Source organism: Delphinus delphis, chromosome 9 (genome assembly GCF_949987515.2).
Source record: "Delphinus delphis chromosome 9, mDelDel1.2, whole genome shotgun sequence".
Classification (NCBI taxonomy): Eukaryota; Metazoa; Chordata; class Mammalia; order Artiodactyla; family Delphinidae; genus Delphinus; species Delphinus delphis.
This window is the reverse complement of record NC_082691.1, coordinates 95,278,934-95,296,175: the sequence shown is the minus strand read 5'-3', so window position 1 is coordinate 95,296,175 and position 17,242 is coordinate 95,278,934. Positions and strand designations below refer to the sequence as shown.

General features: G+C 55.6%; 1 protein-coding gene across 3 annotated transcripts; it reads right to left on the bottom strand.

The window, feature by feature from the left end:
• Position 1: 1 nt before the first annotated feature.
• On the bottom strand, positions 2-15,009 carry EPHB6 (EPH receptor B6). 3 transcript variants are annotated; one of them, XM_060021028.1, is made up of 18 exons: positions 14,758-15,009; positions 7,762-7,834; positions 7,286-7,483; positions 6,937-7,001; positions 5,973-6,726; positions 5,169-5,324; positions 4,414-4,752; positions 4,195-4,319; positions 3,850-4,012; positions 3,526-3,640; positions 3,234-3,286; positions 2,933-3,052; positions 2,578-2,825; positions 2,157-2,330; positions 1,528-1,677; positions 1,114-1,319; positions 835-929; positions 2-729 (listed from the first exon to the last, which is right to left on the bottom strand). In XM_060021028.1, the coding sequence occupies exons 3-18, from the start codon at positions 7,383-7,385 to the stop codon at positions 647-649; spliced, it is 2,946 nt and encodes a 981-aa protein (XP_059877011.1). In that variant the 5' UTR covers positions 7,386-7,483; positions 7,762-7,834; positions 14,758-15,009; the 3' UTR covers positions 2-646. The 3 variants fall into 3 exon arrangements, with proteins under 3 accessions (XP_059877011.1, XP_059877013.1, XP_059877010.1); XM_060021027.1 differs by having other exon boundaries at positions 195-729; positions 835-990; positions 14,758-15,007; XM_060021030.1 differs by lacking the exon at positions 835-929.
• Positions 15,010-17,242: the final 2,233 nt, after the last annotated feature.

Here is a 17,242-nt window from a genome sequence, read left to right as displayed (position 1 = left end):
TCAAGAAGCAAAGCCTAGACCTCTCATCTGCCAGGTCCAGCGGGTAGAACACAATAAAGGGAAACCAAGGAGCAGGCCCACGCCTCATGGGAAGCACAGGGCCCAGCGCGAATAAGGACTCAGCTTCAACCACCCTGGCGGCTGCACTCTCTGAGCCAAGCACTTTAAGAAAGGCTTGCTGCCTCGGGCACTGGTCTCCACCCCGGTGTCACAGCTGCAGACAGTGGAGGAGGCTGGGGAAAGGTGTAATGAGGGAATGGGTACCGCCTGGTGGGGAAGCCACCTCCTACCTTCCAATAAAGTCCTTCCTGCTGTCCTTGTGCACCCTCCTCTGCGGTGTGGTCTTCCTGGCCCTGCCTCTCTGCTCCAAGGCCTTCCCACCCCTTCCCTGCAGACCGAGGCCTCACCACACCTCCAACTTGCAAAAAATCCCTTCTTTCCCTTTAATGTGGGGGAGGGCGGTGGAGGGGCAGAGGACCAGGGAGTGAGGCGTCCCCAGGCTCGGGGTTAGCGTGGCAGGCGGGCGCTTCTCACGGTGGCCACATCTCCCATGTCCTCCTTGGACCTGCGTCCAGGACTGGGCCACGGGCGTTCTCAGTTCACAGCTCTCTGCCCGGGGCTCAGACCTCCACAGAGCCCGGCGGCCTCAGGTGCTGCTGTAGGAGCTGAATGTGGTGTAGCAGCTTCTTCTGGTGGCCGGCCAGGGTGATGCCCAGGGTTGGCAGGTCTCTGGTGGGGAAGGAGTGGATTAAATCGGGGCCAGTGTCTCCAAGATCCCAGGCGCCACCCCTGCCCTGGGGCCTGGGCTCCCCTCCCCCACTTCTCCCTGCTTACTCCAGGCTGAGCTGAGCCACGTCACTGAAGGTGTGGAGGCCAGACTGGGAGAAGCTGTCCTGGTAGCACTCCAGGCCGATGGCCGAGAGCCAGGCCTGGGGGGAGTCCAGAGAGGGAAAGTCCAGGGCCACGGGGTTCAGAAGGGCCTGGGAAGGTCTGAGGGGGAGGGGCAGGCAGGTCACTGTCCCCTCTTCATCCTAGGCCCCTTCACCTCAGTTTTCTTTTTGGTTTGCCTCATCCCTCCCTGGCTTTCCCATGCTTTAGTCCCAAGCTCCAGACCTGTCCCTGGGGCTCCCGCCGGAGTGCTCTGCTCCCTGCAGAGTGTCTGGCTTGCGGATCATCTTGTCAAACGCAGCCACCAGCTGGTCAAAGTGAGGTCGCTGGGTACGATCCTTCTGCCAAGTGTCCAGCATAAGCAGGTGTAGTCCAGGCGGACAGCCTGGAGGCGGGGGCAGCCGGAACTCCTGCTCTATTGCATTTAGTACCTGGGGGTTAGAGGAAGCACATGGTGCTCGGAGGCTATCGCTAGTGGAAAGGAATGTATTGTCAGGTAACCATGAGGTTGGAAAGGAACTTAAAAGATATGGAAAATGAGAGCCACGAATGGAGGGCTTCGAATGTGTGAGTCTGTGAAGGCTGGTGGGCTGGAGGGATAGCGGTGGGGAATCGGCAGTGTCTAGGTCAAGAGCTCACCTCCTGGTCACGCATGTCCCAGTAGGGCCGTTCTCCGTAACTCATCACTTCCCACATCACTATCCCAAAGCTCCAGACGTCGCTGGATGTTGTATGTTTCCCGTGTGCAATGACCTCTGGGGCTGCCCAGCGAAGCATACAGCTTGGGCCCTGAGGGGTGGGGTTGAAAGTAACAACAGCAATAATCAGAGCGGTGGTCCTGGCTATTGATCAGCTACTACCTGCTCAGATATGCGTCAGGGGTTTCACATCAAGCCTCTCGTTTAATCCCACAACAACCCTGGAGCATAGACGCCGTTATCTTCATTTTGCAGATGCAAAGCCTGAAGCATCCAGAAGTACAAACTTGTGCAAAGTCACAGAGCTCGAGGGTGGCGTGTTCACGACCTGTACCCAGCGGCTCTGACACTCGTCAGCGTTAGGGAAGGGCAGGAGGTGGTTCTAGGACTCCCACCCTCCCAGTCCCCTTTCTTCCCCAGTGTCCTCAGTCCCTGAAATCCCTCCATCCCACAGGTGAGCTCTGCCCCTTCAGACACTAAGATACACCACCTGAGGCATCCACCGCCCCAGTTCCAGCTCAGCCTCCGGCCCCCCCTGAGGGATGCGGGGCCCCAAGGCTGTGCTCTCACCTGAGGACTGTGGCCAAGACGAGCCACTTTGCACACTAGGTGGCTGTTCACCAGCACACTGTGGGCAGAGAGTGCACGGTGGACGAAGGCGAAGCTGGACAGGTAGTGCATGGCGGCGGCCACGCCCCGCTGCATGGCCACCAGCTGCAGGCTGCTGAACTGGCCCTCCCGCTGCTGTGGGATGGGGGGGCAGAGGTCAGCCAAGGGGTGGGGGACCTCGGCACATCACGCAGAGACACTGGCACCAAAAGGCAAAGGGACCTGGGGATCAGCGAACGGTCTGGGAATGAAGGACGGAGACCCTGGAGGTGGGGCAGCAGGGAGTGAACACATAGACAGGGCTCTGCCTCCCGGACAGTTGAGAACTGCCCACCTTCCCGGCCCGAGCCGCCCCCCACACCTTGCCACCAGCCTGACTGACCCTCAGGAAGCTGTCCAGGGGGCCCAGCTCCATGAGCTCCGTCACCACCATGAGGGGCCGGCTCTTGGTGACCACGCCCTCCAGCCGCAGGATATTGGGGTGCTGAAACTGGCCCAGCACTGCGGCCTGGCCTAGGAAGGCCATCTGCAGGCTCTCGGCGCCTCCGCTCCACAGGGCCTGGATGGCCACGGCCTGCTCCCGCCGTCCCCGGGGCTGCAGGCGGCCCCGGCGCACCTCCCCGAAGGAGCCTGGGAGAGCAGGTGTAGGCTGGGGGGTCTCCAGGCAGGACTCAGTGTCCTGCCCTGTTTAGGAGGGACCCTGCTGGGACCCCTTCCGTGCCCTCCCTCTGCCATACCTGCTCCAATGACCTCCTCGATCTTCATGTACGTGGGATCGACCTCCCGTGCGAATTCTCGGATGGCCTGGCAGGGGTCCTCGTAGGTGGAGGGGTCGACGTAGTACTTCACCCCGAGCCCTGCAGGCACACGGGGTCCATTACGAGGAGGTGTGCAGGCGGGCGGCCCACGCACCCCAGGCACGCTCTCTCACTGCCGAAGACGGTGCCCAGGAGCTGCCCTCAACCCTGGGGGGCCCAGCCTTGCCTGGTGCCCTCCCAGCCCCCATCCCATCCCATCCCATCCCAGCCACACCCACACCTGGGCTGCTGTACTGCTGCAGCTGCTCCGTGTAGCCAGTTCCACGCCGCTTCCTGGGGGACAAACCAGAGTCCTGCAATCACACTCCCTTCTCCCGTTTCCTCCCCAGTCTGCCCATGAAGGCCAAGGTCCTGCCAGGGATCAGTGGCTCAAAGGAGCTGGGCCCCAGGGCGGGGGCTGGGTGATGGCGGAGGACACTCCTGGGCGCTTCTGCAGGGAACCTCGGGGCCATCAGGGCTTGGGACCGAGCTTTGGAGAGTACAGTGCTGGGCCATGGCGGGGAGAGACTCACCTCTGGAAGACGAGAGCCAGCACGGTGATGGCCGCCAGCAGGAGGAAGGCCAGCGCCCCCAGGATGGACCCAACCACCAAGGATAGTCTCTCAGGAAGCTGGGCGGACAGCTCACCTGGAGAACCAGCCACCCAGAGTCACAGGTGTGAGAGATCTCACACACCGCCCCGCGAGCACCCACTTCCCCACACAGCCCCGAAGGTCCGTGGGCAGCCACTCTCCCGGCCTGGAGGGTTTGGGGTGAAGGTTCAAGGCCTGGATGGTTCCTGGACCCCTCCTCACTATGCCTTGGGCCGCCCCCGCCCCATCCAGACCTCCTCTCACCTTGAGGCAGCGTCTGGAAGTAGACCTTGCCCCCGTACGGGCCGTGGCCTGCGGCCGTCCGTGCCCGCACCTGGAAGCCATAGATGTGGCCAGGGCTCAGCTGGGTCACGGTGGCCGTGTTGGTCTCGCTGGTCAGGATGAAGGAGTGGGATTCATCTTCTGCCTGGGGGTGACAGCCGCTCACTCCCTGCCAGCTGTGGGGGCCCCTCGCCCCCTGCTCCTACCCACGCCCCTCGCAGCCCCTGCGGCAGGGCTCCGAGGCGCCTCCCGTCTCCCCACCTCCAGCCCCGCTGCGGAGCACTTCCGGCTCCCACCACCCCCGCCGGGCGCCCCTCTGCTCCCCACCTGGTCATAGTAGCGGAGCTGATAGTCCAGGATGTTCCCGTTGGTCTGGTCGGGCTGTGGCCAGGACACGGTGATGCTGCTGGAGGCCCGGCTCACCTGGTGCACAGCAGGGACTGCGGAGGGAACTGGAGTGGGGGGTTAGCGGCGGCCTCCAGGGTCGGGAGAGCGGGAGAGGCTTCTAGGGAGGTGACTGGCAGCTCAGGGGAGGGCGAGGCTCACCTGCGTAGCTGGTGCTGACATTGATGGCTGCAGCCTGGGGAGGGTCGGGGCTGAGCTCCGACACCCCGTTGACGGCCTGCACCTCCAAGATGTAGGGCACGTGTGCCCGGAGCCCCCCAACGAGCACGCGGCTCTCAGTCAGGCCCCTCTGGCGGGGGTCGAAATGCACCTCATCCCTGCAGCGGCGACAAGCGCCCTTGCCGCCCGCTCCGCACTCCTTGCACACGACGTTGAAGAGCAGGTCCCCGCGTCCCCCCAGCTCCTGAGGCAGGCGCCAGTGCAGCATGAGCGCAGAGCCCTGCACCTCAAACCACAGCTCCTGAGGGGCCGACGGGGGCGCTGGGGAGGGCGCGTGCAGGGCAGGGAAGGGCCCGGAAGACGGGAGTCGTGGGGCGGGGGTGATTGGGGAAGGAAGGAGGCAGGGGAGGGAGGACGGCCCGGAGGGAGGAGACAGAAAGCAGGGGAAAGCAGAGAAGGCAGATGGGGCGAGAGAGGAAGGAGGTGGGCGAGGTGGGGGAAGGAGGCGGGGAAGGAGGCGGGGAAGAAAAGCAAGGACACAGGAGAAAGAAGTCACTGCAAATGCAAACCAGCTGCCCCTCGTTGCCCTCCAGGCTCAACCCCTGCTGCCCCGCGTTGCCCTCCAGGCTCAACCCCAGCTGCCCCGTGTTGCCCTCCAGGCTCTCCCTCTCCTGGTCCCACTCCCATCCCACGCCCATCCCTGGGGCCGGGGTCGGGGGAGGAGTGGGGGAACTCACCAGTGCAGGGGGCCTCTGGGGGGTCGGAGCTGGCCCGGTAGAAGCCCTCCAGGCAGGGGCACGCAGGGGCCGCAGGGTCAGGGGCGAGGCTGCGGGCAGGGCACGGTGAGCAGGGGGCATTCCCAGCCGAGGCCTTGTAGGACCCCCTGGGGCAGGCTGAGGGGCAGAGGAGGGTAGAGGCCTCAGGCCCCCCCGTCCATCCCCTCCTGAGCCCCCCACACCCGCACACAGCCATCCTCCCAGCCTTCCGAGATCTATCTCCCCGTCACCCTCTCTCCCCTCTCTCCCTCCCTCAGCCAGACGTTACTTCTGCCTTTTTGCTGGCACGGGATCACGTTTCCATTGACGGAAAGAGTGAGGTGTGGTCGGGGCTACAGCAGAGCAGGCGCCAGATGCAGCCGCCTGGCTCGACCGCATATCCTCCCTCTGCCGCAGAATCATCCTTTACAGCTGTATCCACGGCCTTGTACCTGCCTCCTGGTCACCTGGCCCTGGGGTGAACCACCCCCAGCTAGCTGGCAAATGCGGACAAAGGACCCCATTCCAAGACAGCCTAGGAGCTTAAGTCCTTTCATCTCCATCCCTTCTTAGGCCTGCAGCCGTAGGACCCCCAGCAATCGCTGTGGAAGGCTCAGATGGGCTGCTGAGAGCAAGGCTGTGCGCTTTAGGAAATAAATCTGGAGAAAACAGGCGTCCTTTCCTAAGATAACTTATTCCGGGCCTTCTGGGGACAAAATGAAGTGTGGGCTCGTTCAGGAGAGGATCCCAAAGGTGGGGGGCGAGTGCAAGGGCGCGGGGTCTCACCTTGGCAGGCCTTGTCTCCGCGAGCCGGCTCGTGCCCGGGCTGGCAGCGGCAGCCCCCGACGGCTACCATCCACTTGCCCTCCCCGTTACAGTGCAGCCTGGGAGGGCTGCCTCCTGCCTGGGCCCCTCCTCCATCCTCCTCGGGCTCTGCGTGCGCCACACAGGTGCCCACGGCCGCCACCAGGGAGGCCCCCCCGGCCCCACTGGCCTGCGTCTCAGGAAAGGTGGCGAAGGCGCGGACCATGGAGGGGCAGGCGTAGGAGAAGAGCCTGACCGCCACGAGGGCCAGGCAGGCCCCGGTGTCCTGGAAGGCCACGTAGAAGCCCCGCTGGGTCAAGGGCCCGAAGCTCCGCTCCTTAACGTTCAGCTGGAGCCCCGCCCGCTGCCCCGCCCCGCGCGGGCCGACCGCCCACGCTGAGGAGGCGGGGAAACTCTCATCCGCCGCGATCGTGTCCACCTTGGTCCAGCGTTTGAGGTGCCAGGAGGAGATGCTGTCGGAGCTGTCGGGCTCCTCGGCCTGGCGGTAGTAAAGCGTGAAGGTCTCCCGGCAGGTGCCCCCCGCCACGCCCAGGCTGGAGCAGGCCCGCACGGAGAAGTGCAGCCGGATGTGCGCTCTCTGGGCCCCTCGCCGCTCCACAAAGTGTGTCTGTAGCCAGTTGTCCTGCCCGGGGCCGGGAGGGGCCCCGGCCACGTGGCATGCCTCGAAGGTCCGAGTCAGGCGTTGCTGGTCATCCAGAACACTCACTTCGTCCCACTGCAGGGAGGACCACAAAGGGCATTAGCTGCTCCAGGCTGGAAAGGCGCAGGGAGGCGGGGGCATATCCCTCCAGGTGAAACTTAGCATTAACGACATGCAAAGCAGCTGAGGATACCCGGAAGTCCTGCTCCTCTGGCGGGCAGGCATCTTGTCAACACGATGGGGGGGGGGGGGGCGTTGGGTTCACAATGAAAGTGTGACACTCACCCCACCTGGTGGGTAGGTGAGCCAGCCAATCTCAGATGTCTCTCCAGTGGTGTCCAGCAATACCTCTGCCCAGTGATAAGAAGGGGCACGCGGTTAGCAGGCCTTCAGCCAGCAGGTCTCACCCCACCCCATTCCCATTAGGAAAAAGAGAACTGCCCGGCTCCTTGAATTCACTAAGGAGCACAGCTGTCTGTCGGGAGCCTTTCTCTGAAACCCGCCCCCTTCCCTTCCCCCTTCAGGTGTCTTCATCCTTTCCTGCCTCTTCTGAATCTTTCCCACTTCCCATCAGTGCTGGCTCTCCCCTGGCAGGTCGGGGTGGGGGGGTTCTCCCGTCTCCCCTCCCCCTTACCTTCCAGAGCCAGGACTGAGGATACCAGCACCAGGACCCACAGGCCACACAGCATGCCCGCCGCCCTGCTCCCTGACGGGGCAGCCCGCTCAGCAGCCATGAGGCATCTTCAGGGCTCCCACCATTGCTCTGGCCGCCACCCCGCTCCCAGGTGGGGCTGCTGCTTCGTAGACTGGGGTCTGCAGCCAAGCTGGCTTCCTAGGGAGACACAAAGGACCAGAGGAGGCCGGTGGGAGGGAATCGCATCGCTTCAGAGCTGGCCCTGGGTCTCCCCCTGTAGCCCGCAAAGTGCCCCGGCACCAAGCATGGGTGAGGGCCGGCAGGAGGCTGACTCTCTCCTGACCTGTGTCAAGTCCACCATCTTAGAGGACCATGTGCCCGGTCACCCACTCCGCTCCACAGGTGACCCACCTCTGAGCATCTGTTTCTCGTGGCCCTCCCCTTTAGAGCACCGGGTAGTTCTGGGCCAGTCTTACCCCTTTGCTTCTGGAAGGAGCTCTTCAAGTTCTTTCTCTTCATGTACTCTCCTCCCTTCCTCCTACGGCCACCCTGCATAGAAAATCAGAAGATTCTTCTCATTAAAAGCAGGCGAGTTAGAAGCTACTCCTTCCCTGGGGACACACGGTTCCCCCTGCCCAACACCTCCCAACCCCCATCAGACTCGGATACTCTAGACATTTCAGAGAGGCAGTGAAGCGAGAGGGACTGAAGAAGGAGAGCTGAGGGGTATGACGGGAGGGAGGGTGTGAGAGCAGATGCAGAAAAGAACATAGGCGGAAAGATTCCATCTGATAAAGGAGCCAGGACAGAGAAGGGATAGAGCTATGTAGGTCTGGCATACCTACATTTTATGAACCAAGGTCCTCTCTCCACAAGGGGCACATTTTTCCTCTGGCTTTCGGAAAACTAAATGTATGCCTCACGTATATGAAAAGACAGACGCTCCCTAGTTTGCTCACAGCGAAAGGGAGGCATGTTGAAACAACAGTGCAATGCCATTTTGTTCTATGAGATTAACAATGCCTGGGTGGGGAAGGTATGAGAAATAGGCTCTCTCGCGTTCATTGCGCATACAGGCTCAGGTTGGTGTATCCTCTTAGAAGGACAGTTGGTGCTGTCTATCCAGCAGCTTCACTTCTAAGAATCTGTCCTTCAGGTATCGTCTACTTGGATCCTTTTGCACAGATGTTCGAACAAGAATATTTACTGCAGCCTTGCTTGTAAGGGAAAAGACTGTAAAGTAACTGTTCAGCAATAGGAAGATGGTTAAAAAGTTATGGCATAATATTCAGAAGGAATAAGGGCTAGTGTTCATACACTGATATGAAAATAATTTCCAAGTGAAAGTACATAGTCCGTTGCAGAGCCATATACGGTATGCTCCCGACTGATGGGTAACTTAAGAAGGACCTGCATATACATATGTATGTAAGGATCTTTAAGAAAGGTAGACAAAACCTGGGAAGAAGGGGAGAGGGAGAGGATGGGGGCTAGTGCAAGAGACACTTACATATCCCCTTAAATTTTTATATATTAAAAATCTTGCATACATATTATTTTTCAATGAAATCATTAAAATTTCATTCAAATCCATAAATAATAACTGTTTAATAAAATGAATCAAAATAGTGTTCATGCTCTCCAAATGATTTCACGCTTTTATGTAAAACATTCCCGAGCCTTAAGAAGCGCAGCGCTGCGGCTCACAAGCACGTGCCCAGGAGCCCTGGCTGCCTCCAGGGTCACGGTGAAGACGAGCAGGCTCAGACCTTTCTTTGCTGGTTGGTCTAGGGTTAGTGGTGAGCTACGTCTCTCCTTGTGACTGAGTCTCAAAAGTCTGTGAGTTGCATGGACAGTAGACGTCATTTATTTCTCTTGAGAAGAAAACAAGAGGCATGCTTCTCAAAAGACACGAGTTTGAGAGTAAAAAAAAAAAGTCAATCGGAAGTTGGAACCTAAAAATTACACATTTCACACTGAAGCTGAAACTAAGCAATTAAACTGCATTTAATTTTGATAAATATGAGAATCATGATTTGATTTCTGTTCATCTAATTTTTTCAGTGTAGGCTGGCTATGCTGTAAGCTGAAGCCATCAGCGTTATCTCCAGGTGGTTTTCATGAAAAGACACCATTTCTGCATCTGCAAGGGCAGACATGGATGTCTGCCAAGTAGCCACTGAAATTTACCTTTCATGCCTCTAGAACCCTATATGAGAAACAGAGAGTTCAATTTATAGCCTACGGAGGCAAGGAAGGAGCATTTGCCAAATCTTCACGTTGTACATCTTACACAATTGTAAGTTGTAACCTTACACAATATTATATGTCAATTGTATCTCAGTAAAGCTGGGGGGAAAAAGAAGCATTTCCATAGGGCAAATTATTCCTAAGAAACAGAGGTTCTTTGCAAATCCTGTCCCAAATGCTACTAGAATCATTCACATATAAAATAAATGTTTCAAGAAGAACCAGGAGATGGGAAAATAAAAAGCACTGTCCCATCATCAACGGCTGTTTAAAGACTACCCTAAAGTAATTCATGTTGTAGACATACACCCCGCCCCAACTCTCAGTGACTTAATTTGGAGGCATGCTTGACACACCAGACAGACCAGATTCTGTCTGAAGAAACTTATTTATAACCTTCGGTCTTCTGGATCCGAACCAAAAAGAGGTCCTCATCAAACAGCAGAAGTACACTTCTGGGTACTTGAAGGTCCTCAACCATTTCTCTGACAAATGGTCACAGAGTCTTTAGGAAGGCTGTTATCAAGAACTGAAAATGCCAGCAGAACGTCTTTAAACAATGAAGGCTATAACACCATTTGCCCAGCAGACAGTCTTTAAAATAGCCTCTTTCAGTTAGAACATGGATGGATTCTGGAATCTGTACAAAGAAGAAACTATAAGTACCATGTCTTCTTAAACTTATAACTAGACAAATCATCATGGAGAAGGAATAATGAACACTTTGGAATAGCCCAGTGAATTGTTTTTGAGAGACAGCAAAACATGAGAGAAAAGGATGCCCTGCAGATCATATCAGCTGTGCAGTATGGAACAGTCTAGAAGATGAATGGCCAAGCATTTGCTTTGAGGACCCACAATACAAGTAACACGGTGGCTTGTGGCTACAATAGGGCGTGTGCGCATAGCCTTAGTATGCATCTTGATGACAACATGAAGCTAGCCTCTCTCCAGAAGATCCAGAGAAGAGCAGAAGCAATGATAAAACACGCTAAATCCATTCAGTTTCTGTCGTCAAAAGGAATCAGGAAGAAAAGAATAAAGTGGAGACATCACATGTAGATTGCCACAAGTCATTTTTTGAAATTTTACAAACAACAAAGACATTCATTAAAAAGAAATGGTTGAGGACCTTCAAGTACCCAGAAGTGTACTTTTGCTGTTTGATGAGGACCTCTTTTAGATCCAGATCCAGAAGACTGAAGGTTAAAAATAAGTTTCCTCAGAAAAAAACTGTTGCTGAGTGAGACTAGGAAGTTAGGTCAGTTCTTACGTATCAAACAAAGTAGATAAGTCCAAGTCTTTTATTTTTTAATGTATAAAAAGAAACTGAGTGTACCTCTATGGTAAGGATAAAAATAAGGATAGAGGGAACTTTATTAAGACACGGAAGAAATTTTTGTCAACTAATTCCTGCCACTGCAGATTCTTTTGAAACAAGATTCAAAGGCAGAAATATAAGTGACAACACGCAGCTCCATCCCATGCCTAGAATACGAAACAAGCAGGACTCAGAACCTGATTTTCAAAGGTGCCTTCAACTGAGGCTGAGGACGAGGAGATCTTTCCGCGTTTGGTCCAGGAGTGCGCCCTGGGAGCAGCCAATCACATCCCTGCTGCCACACAGACAGAGACAGGCCTCCGTAAGGCCAGGCCCCTCACCCTCTTCCCTGTGGCCTGCTTGAGATTCCTCTATCTCCTCCAGCTCATGAAAGGAATCGGTCACGGTTTAGAAATCCTCTAACCCTTGAAAAAGCAGAAAACTGATCTCCATCAGGAAAACATTCACATTTCAGATGTGTATTGGTTTTAAAAATATAAAACACCAGGAGCAGCAGAAATGTGGATGTAAAATGATAGCTCAGAAAATGAGACTGATGAGACAAAGTTTCTTGTGATAAAAATTGCATTCTATGACCAGATTGTTTTTTTTCTCAGTTCCTCTTCTGGTTATACCATTTTATATCTTTTTGATACAGTAGGGACACGAGAGCCACAAGCCTGCTACATTTCTTTAGTTTACAAAAACATGACAGTTTCATAGGCATCAGGATTACATTTTGTTTTCACAAAATGGCAAAGATTAAAGATGTGTAGAATTTTAGCTTCTAAATCATAGCTTATGAGTTCTGTTGTCTATAAAAGTGAAAGATTTAAAAATAAATGAGTAAATCTGTAAGAATTTAAAAAGTTTACTGCGCTCAAATTAAAATGCTAAATATGATAATTTATGAACAAACCAAGCTGACTTAAATATAATTTATGCACCTCGATCCATAAAGCGAATTTTTAAAAATTAAATAATCTAAGCCCAGTGAGCTTGGACGAAGGTTATGGCAAAAGATATATTGGGCCAGTAAAATTGGTTACTGTAGGAGCATGGGGGAGCAGTTATTAACTGTCTCTTATACATACTTGAATTGTTTTTCTTGTTACAATGAGCATATCTTATTTTTATAATGAAAATCTCATAATTAGAATCTAGACAAAAAAGGAAAATATTTATAAAACTTAGACTAGTATAGCATGTTTACAATTTATCCTCCCTGCCCTGTGCCCTCTAAGTTTCAAAACATGTAGAAATTTTCATCTGTAAGAAGAAAGCAGAGAGGGAGAGGCAGCAGGACCTGGCAATGAATGAGTGAAATAATGTCAACAATAAAAGCAAAATAACTTCTATCCCTGGATAGCCTTTAAGCTTATCTCCCAAGAAGTTCAAACTGTCCCACTGATCATGCCATGCTTTTCTTACAGGATGTCACGCATCCTGTAAGCAAAGGCCTGCAACTTCAAAGAGAAAGAGGGGGACCGAGAGGTCTATACACTCGGAACGCACATGGGGCATCACCGCAAAGTGAGCCCCGACAGGGAAGCAGAGCAGCCTGCAAGGGCCAGCAGGGCGAGGGAAGGTCCCAAGGGCAAAGAGGCCAATGGTTTTAAGTGGCTGGTGTGTCTCACACCTGTTAGCTGCAGGGTCAGCGTGGGAGGGGTCAGCACCACAGGCCCTGTCGTCTGTCCTGTTCTGCAGCTGTTAAATGCCCAGGAAATTCCAGTATAATCCTTGCTCAGCTTAATGCTGCTGCCTCTACCCCTTAATCTCTACCTTGGTCTCGGTAGGTCTCTTTGAGATCTGGCCACCCGCCCTGAAAAGGATCCCAGAGGCCTTTAAGGAGGCATCCAGAGCAGACAGTGAGAGGTAGCTTTCCTCCGGCGCTTCTAGCCCCTGCTGCCCTGGCTGGAGAAGCCAACGTGCGGATTGGCTAGGACACACTGGCTAGCACACTGTCCCAGCAGAGGACGGTGCTATGTCCCTGGAGGCCTCCAGCCCCGAAGAATGTCCCCCAGAGCACGCAGAGGCAGACAAATGTGCCTCCCACTCCCCGGCTGGCTGTGGAGCTGGGGGAGGCTTTTAAGATGCAGGCGGTGTCTGGGTCTAGCCAGACAGCCACTTAGAACGAGCCACTCTGGCTGTGCATGATGGGGGGACATGCATGGTCCTGGTAAAGGGCCTCAGGGAGGGTGTTGGAGCAGTTGCTGCATATACAGGAGAGATGAGTAAGTGGAAGATTGTGGAAGAAAGCCCATGAGTGCCAGGACCGGTGCCCGTGAGAGCAAGTGTGAGAGTGTGTAAGGGAGAGTGTATATAAGGTGACATGGGAGGGGAGCAGGAGAGTATGCGCTGGGGGTGTGTGTGTGTGTGTGTGTGTGTGTGTGTTGTGTGTATGTGTGTGTGTGTGTGTGTGTGTGTGTGTGTGGCAGCAGGCACATCCCTGCACATCCCCAGTGGTCCTCACGCTGCTGGCATATGCCCATGAGCCCTTCCCCCTCACCCTGGGTCTGTCCCTACTCCACCCCTAGTTGTCAACCTCTCTCTGCCCCGGGAGTTGTTCCTGTGGAAACACCTGGGCTGGGAGAGGAAGGTACGCAGGGAAGTAGAGAAAGGGAAACCTCAGGCTCAAAGCCCCCCAAACCCAAGCATCTCCATTCCACCTGGTGGGGACACAAGGCCAAGGGCCCAGCTCTGGAGATGGTGATCCGCTGGGAGAGCATCTGGCCCTGCCCGGAGGAGGGATGGTCCTGCCGGTCCTCTGCTCAGCCCATCACTGCCTGTTGCTCCCTGGCATTCTGATGACAGAGAGGCCCTTGCCTGCCATCTTCTCGTGCCCTGAAGGAACCGACAGACTCTAAAGGAGTCCTCTTCCCCAGGTCACTAGGCAGGTACGTACATAGGAGCCCGCACCCTAATCTTCCTGCAATAAAAAATGTGCATTGCCCTGAAAGAGCCAAGCGGCCCCTCTGAACAGCACCTGGCAAGTCTCAGAGCCCCAGTGCCCATCACTTGGGCAGTTTCCCTGGACTGCCAGCTTCCCACAGCTCCTTTCCCACTAAACGGGCATCTCTCCTTCTAGAGCCTGAGTCAAGTTCCCTGGGCGGGCACAGGGCCCGGGGTTAACTGACTGGGAACAGGCCCAACCACTTCTCTCCCTGGGCACTGCCAGGGACATTACAACATCGGCTATGCTGGGCCCCTGCCAGCTCCCCCAGGGATGGGAGGAGAGAGGGGGCCAGACAGCCAAGACTGGTGGGTCGGGGTGTCGGGCAGGCAGGGCCACGCACCCACATGTAAAGCGAGCGGGTGGAGCTGGGGCAGCAGCAAGCAATAGACTTTGGCTGTAATTTGGGCGTCAGGGCTGCGGACCATGGAACCAAGCCTTCCCTCCACTCCAGGGCTTCTGGGTGGTGATGGGGCCGCGGGAGCAGGATAGGCTGTGGGGAGCTGAGGGCAGGAGTGCGGTCCACCTCCTTGCCCCTCCCAGCTCCGCCGGGATTGGAGACATGCCCCTGGAGTCGGAGGGGTGGGCAATCCCCTTCATGAGGCTGGGAGCCCGGCCTCTTCCAGGACCCCTAGATCAGGAACCCCTATATCCGAGCCAACCGAGTGTCTCTGGAAACACCGTGGGGGATCGCAGCAGCAGGCTTATCGGGGTGTCACTGACGGCTCGTTACAGGCGGGGGTGGGGTGGGAGCCAGGCTGGCCGGGTCCGCACCCCTCCCGAAGCCCGCTCTCGCTTTGGGGACGGAGACTCAGCACTCCCCCACGAGGACCCCCGGCTCTGCAGAGGCCCTGTCTGGAGGGCCCCTTTACTTCTGCAAACCCGAATTCCTGTCCCCAGGCACGCAGGCCCCCGGCCCCCCACGCCGCCTGCGACCCCCGGGCTCACCTTCGCGCCGGCCGCAGGCTCAGCAGGTCTGCACCCCTCGAGGCCCCGCGCTGGAGCCGGGGCTCCGGGCGCTCACCGGGGCCGCCCGCCTCTCCGCTCGGGTGCAGGGACCAACCTTCTCCGCGGCGCGGGTCCGCGCGGCGGCAGGGGCTGCTCCGGAGGCGGGGCGCCGGGGACCGTGAGGGGCCCGCGTCGCGCTCGCCGGCGCCGCGCTGGGTCGCGGGTCCCGCCGCCCGCTGCTCTGCTCCCGAGCGGCGGCCGAAGCGAGCGCAGCCCGGCCCGCCCCCTCCGCGTCCCTCCCCGCCCGGCCCGCCCCCTCTCCGGCCCCTTCGGCCGCCCTCCCTCTCCCCTCTTCCGGGGAACCCAGCCCGCCCTCTCGGCCTCGGCGGCGAGTACGCGGCGCCCGCTCCGCGGCCCCGGCGCGCGGGGCTCGCCCGGGGCCTGCCCGTCCGCCGGGCCAGGGGACGTGGGCGCGGAGGATGGCGTGCGGGCCGGGCTGGGGGAGGCGGCCCGCCGGGCGGCCGGGAGCTCCGTTTAAAGCCCCCGGGGCGGGTGCGGGCTCCGGCGCTTGGAGAGCTGCGCCACTGGTACCCAGGGCAGGGCAGGGGCACCCGCGCCCCCTCGCCTCCCCTGCTTTTCTGCTTCAACTCCAGGAACTAAACCCGCTGTTTTAGTTCCCACTCAGATTTGAACTAAGGTGGGCGTGAGCTGAGAAAAAGAGAAAAGAAGGAGAAGGGGGTGGAGGGAAAGACAAACTGAGAATTTAGAGGGTGCGGAGGTGGGCTGGGGGTGGATAGGCAGTCAGGGTACGAAAGGGGCTCGGATCTAGCCTTCAGCTGTGCTCCGCGTTGGAGACGCTGGATCTTGCTCAGCTGGGGCTTCTGACTCCACCCGCCCTCCCTCCCTCCTCTCCGAAGGGCAGGGAAGCCTGGGTCTCAAAGGGGAAGCCCCGAGGTCGGTGCCAGGAACTTACACTGCCGGGCAAGTCGCTGGACCTCTGGGAGCCTCTTGCCTCGCCCGCTCCCCAGAGAGAAATTCCCCACACGGATGAGAGGCGGTGGAAGGTACTCGCAGCGGGTGCCTGGAAGGGTTGAGGAACGGAGGGGGCGCCGCGAGGAAAAAAGGTTTCTGCCCACCCGTAGCCTCCTCTCAAACCCGGGACAGGATTGGGGTTCTATTGTTCCGGTCCTAACAGCACTGAGCTGAGGCCTTGCTGCGAAGTGTTGCTACCACCTGCTGGCTCTTTCAAAGAACACAAGTATCGGGGGAGTCTGGCTTATTCCCTGACCCCCAGCTCCCCATATTACCCTGTCCCACATCCTTCTACGTTCTTCATTTATTCCCGACACCTTTATTAAAGTACTAGCTGCAAATGGGCTGGTCAAAACTGGTACTTAAGGAGCATTCAGAAATCCTGGAAAATTGTGAAAGAGGTCTATGAGCCAACAAGCACAATAAACAGAACAATGAAACTCATTAGCAGAAACAGGCTTTAATGAATTGGCTGAATGAGTGATATAAAGACAGACAAAGGCGACTGAACTAGTCCCCACTGGGCAAGGGGCTTGTTTACTCTCAATATCTGAGTCAATTAATAAGCCTAATGCTGTTGAGGGATTCTGCGTTTGGACATCCAAATAATAAGTCCACTCACATTGGTGAGTTTATCTGTTTCTTCTCTTTGCTCTGAAACTCAGTGGTAGAGAATTGCCTTCATTTCCAAATCAGTTCTCCCCAAGACCTTGAAAGACTTTTGTGGAGAAACCTGGCTTTATATGCAATATTATATAACTCATGATCCTAGATATAGTAATAATTTGATTGTCAGAAAGCTATGGGTATATTGGAAACTTTTTAAAAAAGCGTATGATTAAATTATGTTAAAAATAAAAGTATCAATCAAACCAAAACATAGAAGTAACTTTATAAAACCCAGAAGTTCTAATAGAAATTTGCAATTCATCATATATTGACATTATAGCAAAAAAAATCTCTATTCCTTTCTATTGTCTGACATAGCTCATTTTTTATACCACCCATTAGGTGCCTATAATATGAAATTAAGTTTTTGTTGTCTGAGGCTTATGTAATTAGTTTTTCTTCGTTAATATTTGAGAGGGATCTGGTCTTCAAAGAAAGCTCCCTTGTACCCTGGAGGCAAAGGTGTTTAAATTTGTGATGACAATTTGCCCTGTATCGTAATCTCCTATGTTATCAAACTAAATTTTAACAGCAGGTGGATAGCACAGAATGCATTGTTAAGTGATGCTGCCATCTGCAGCTATTAGAAAACAAAGTAATAAGATCCTTCTTAAAGTTGGACATAAATCCTTTCTAAAATTTGTTCAGTGCCTGGCACACATTAGGTGCTTAGAAGTGTTTTAGAATAAGTGAATAAAAAATCATAGTATTTAAATTTGCTCTGTGCTGAAGGGCAGGACCTAACAAAGTCTGTAGCTCACAGAAGTCATTATGTTGGGACACA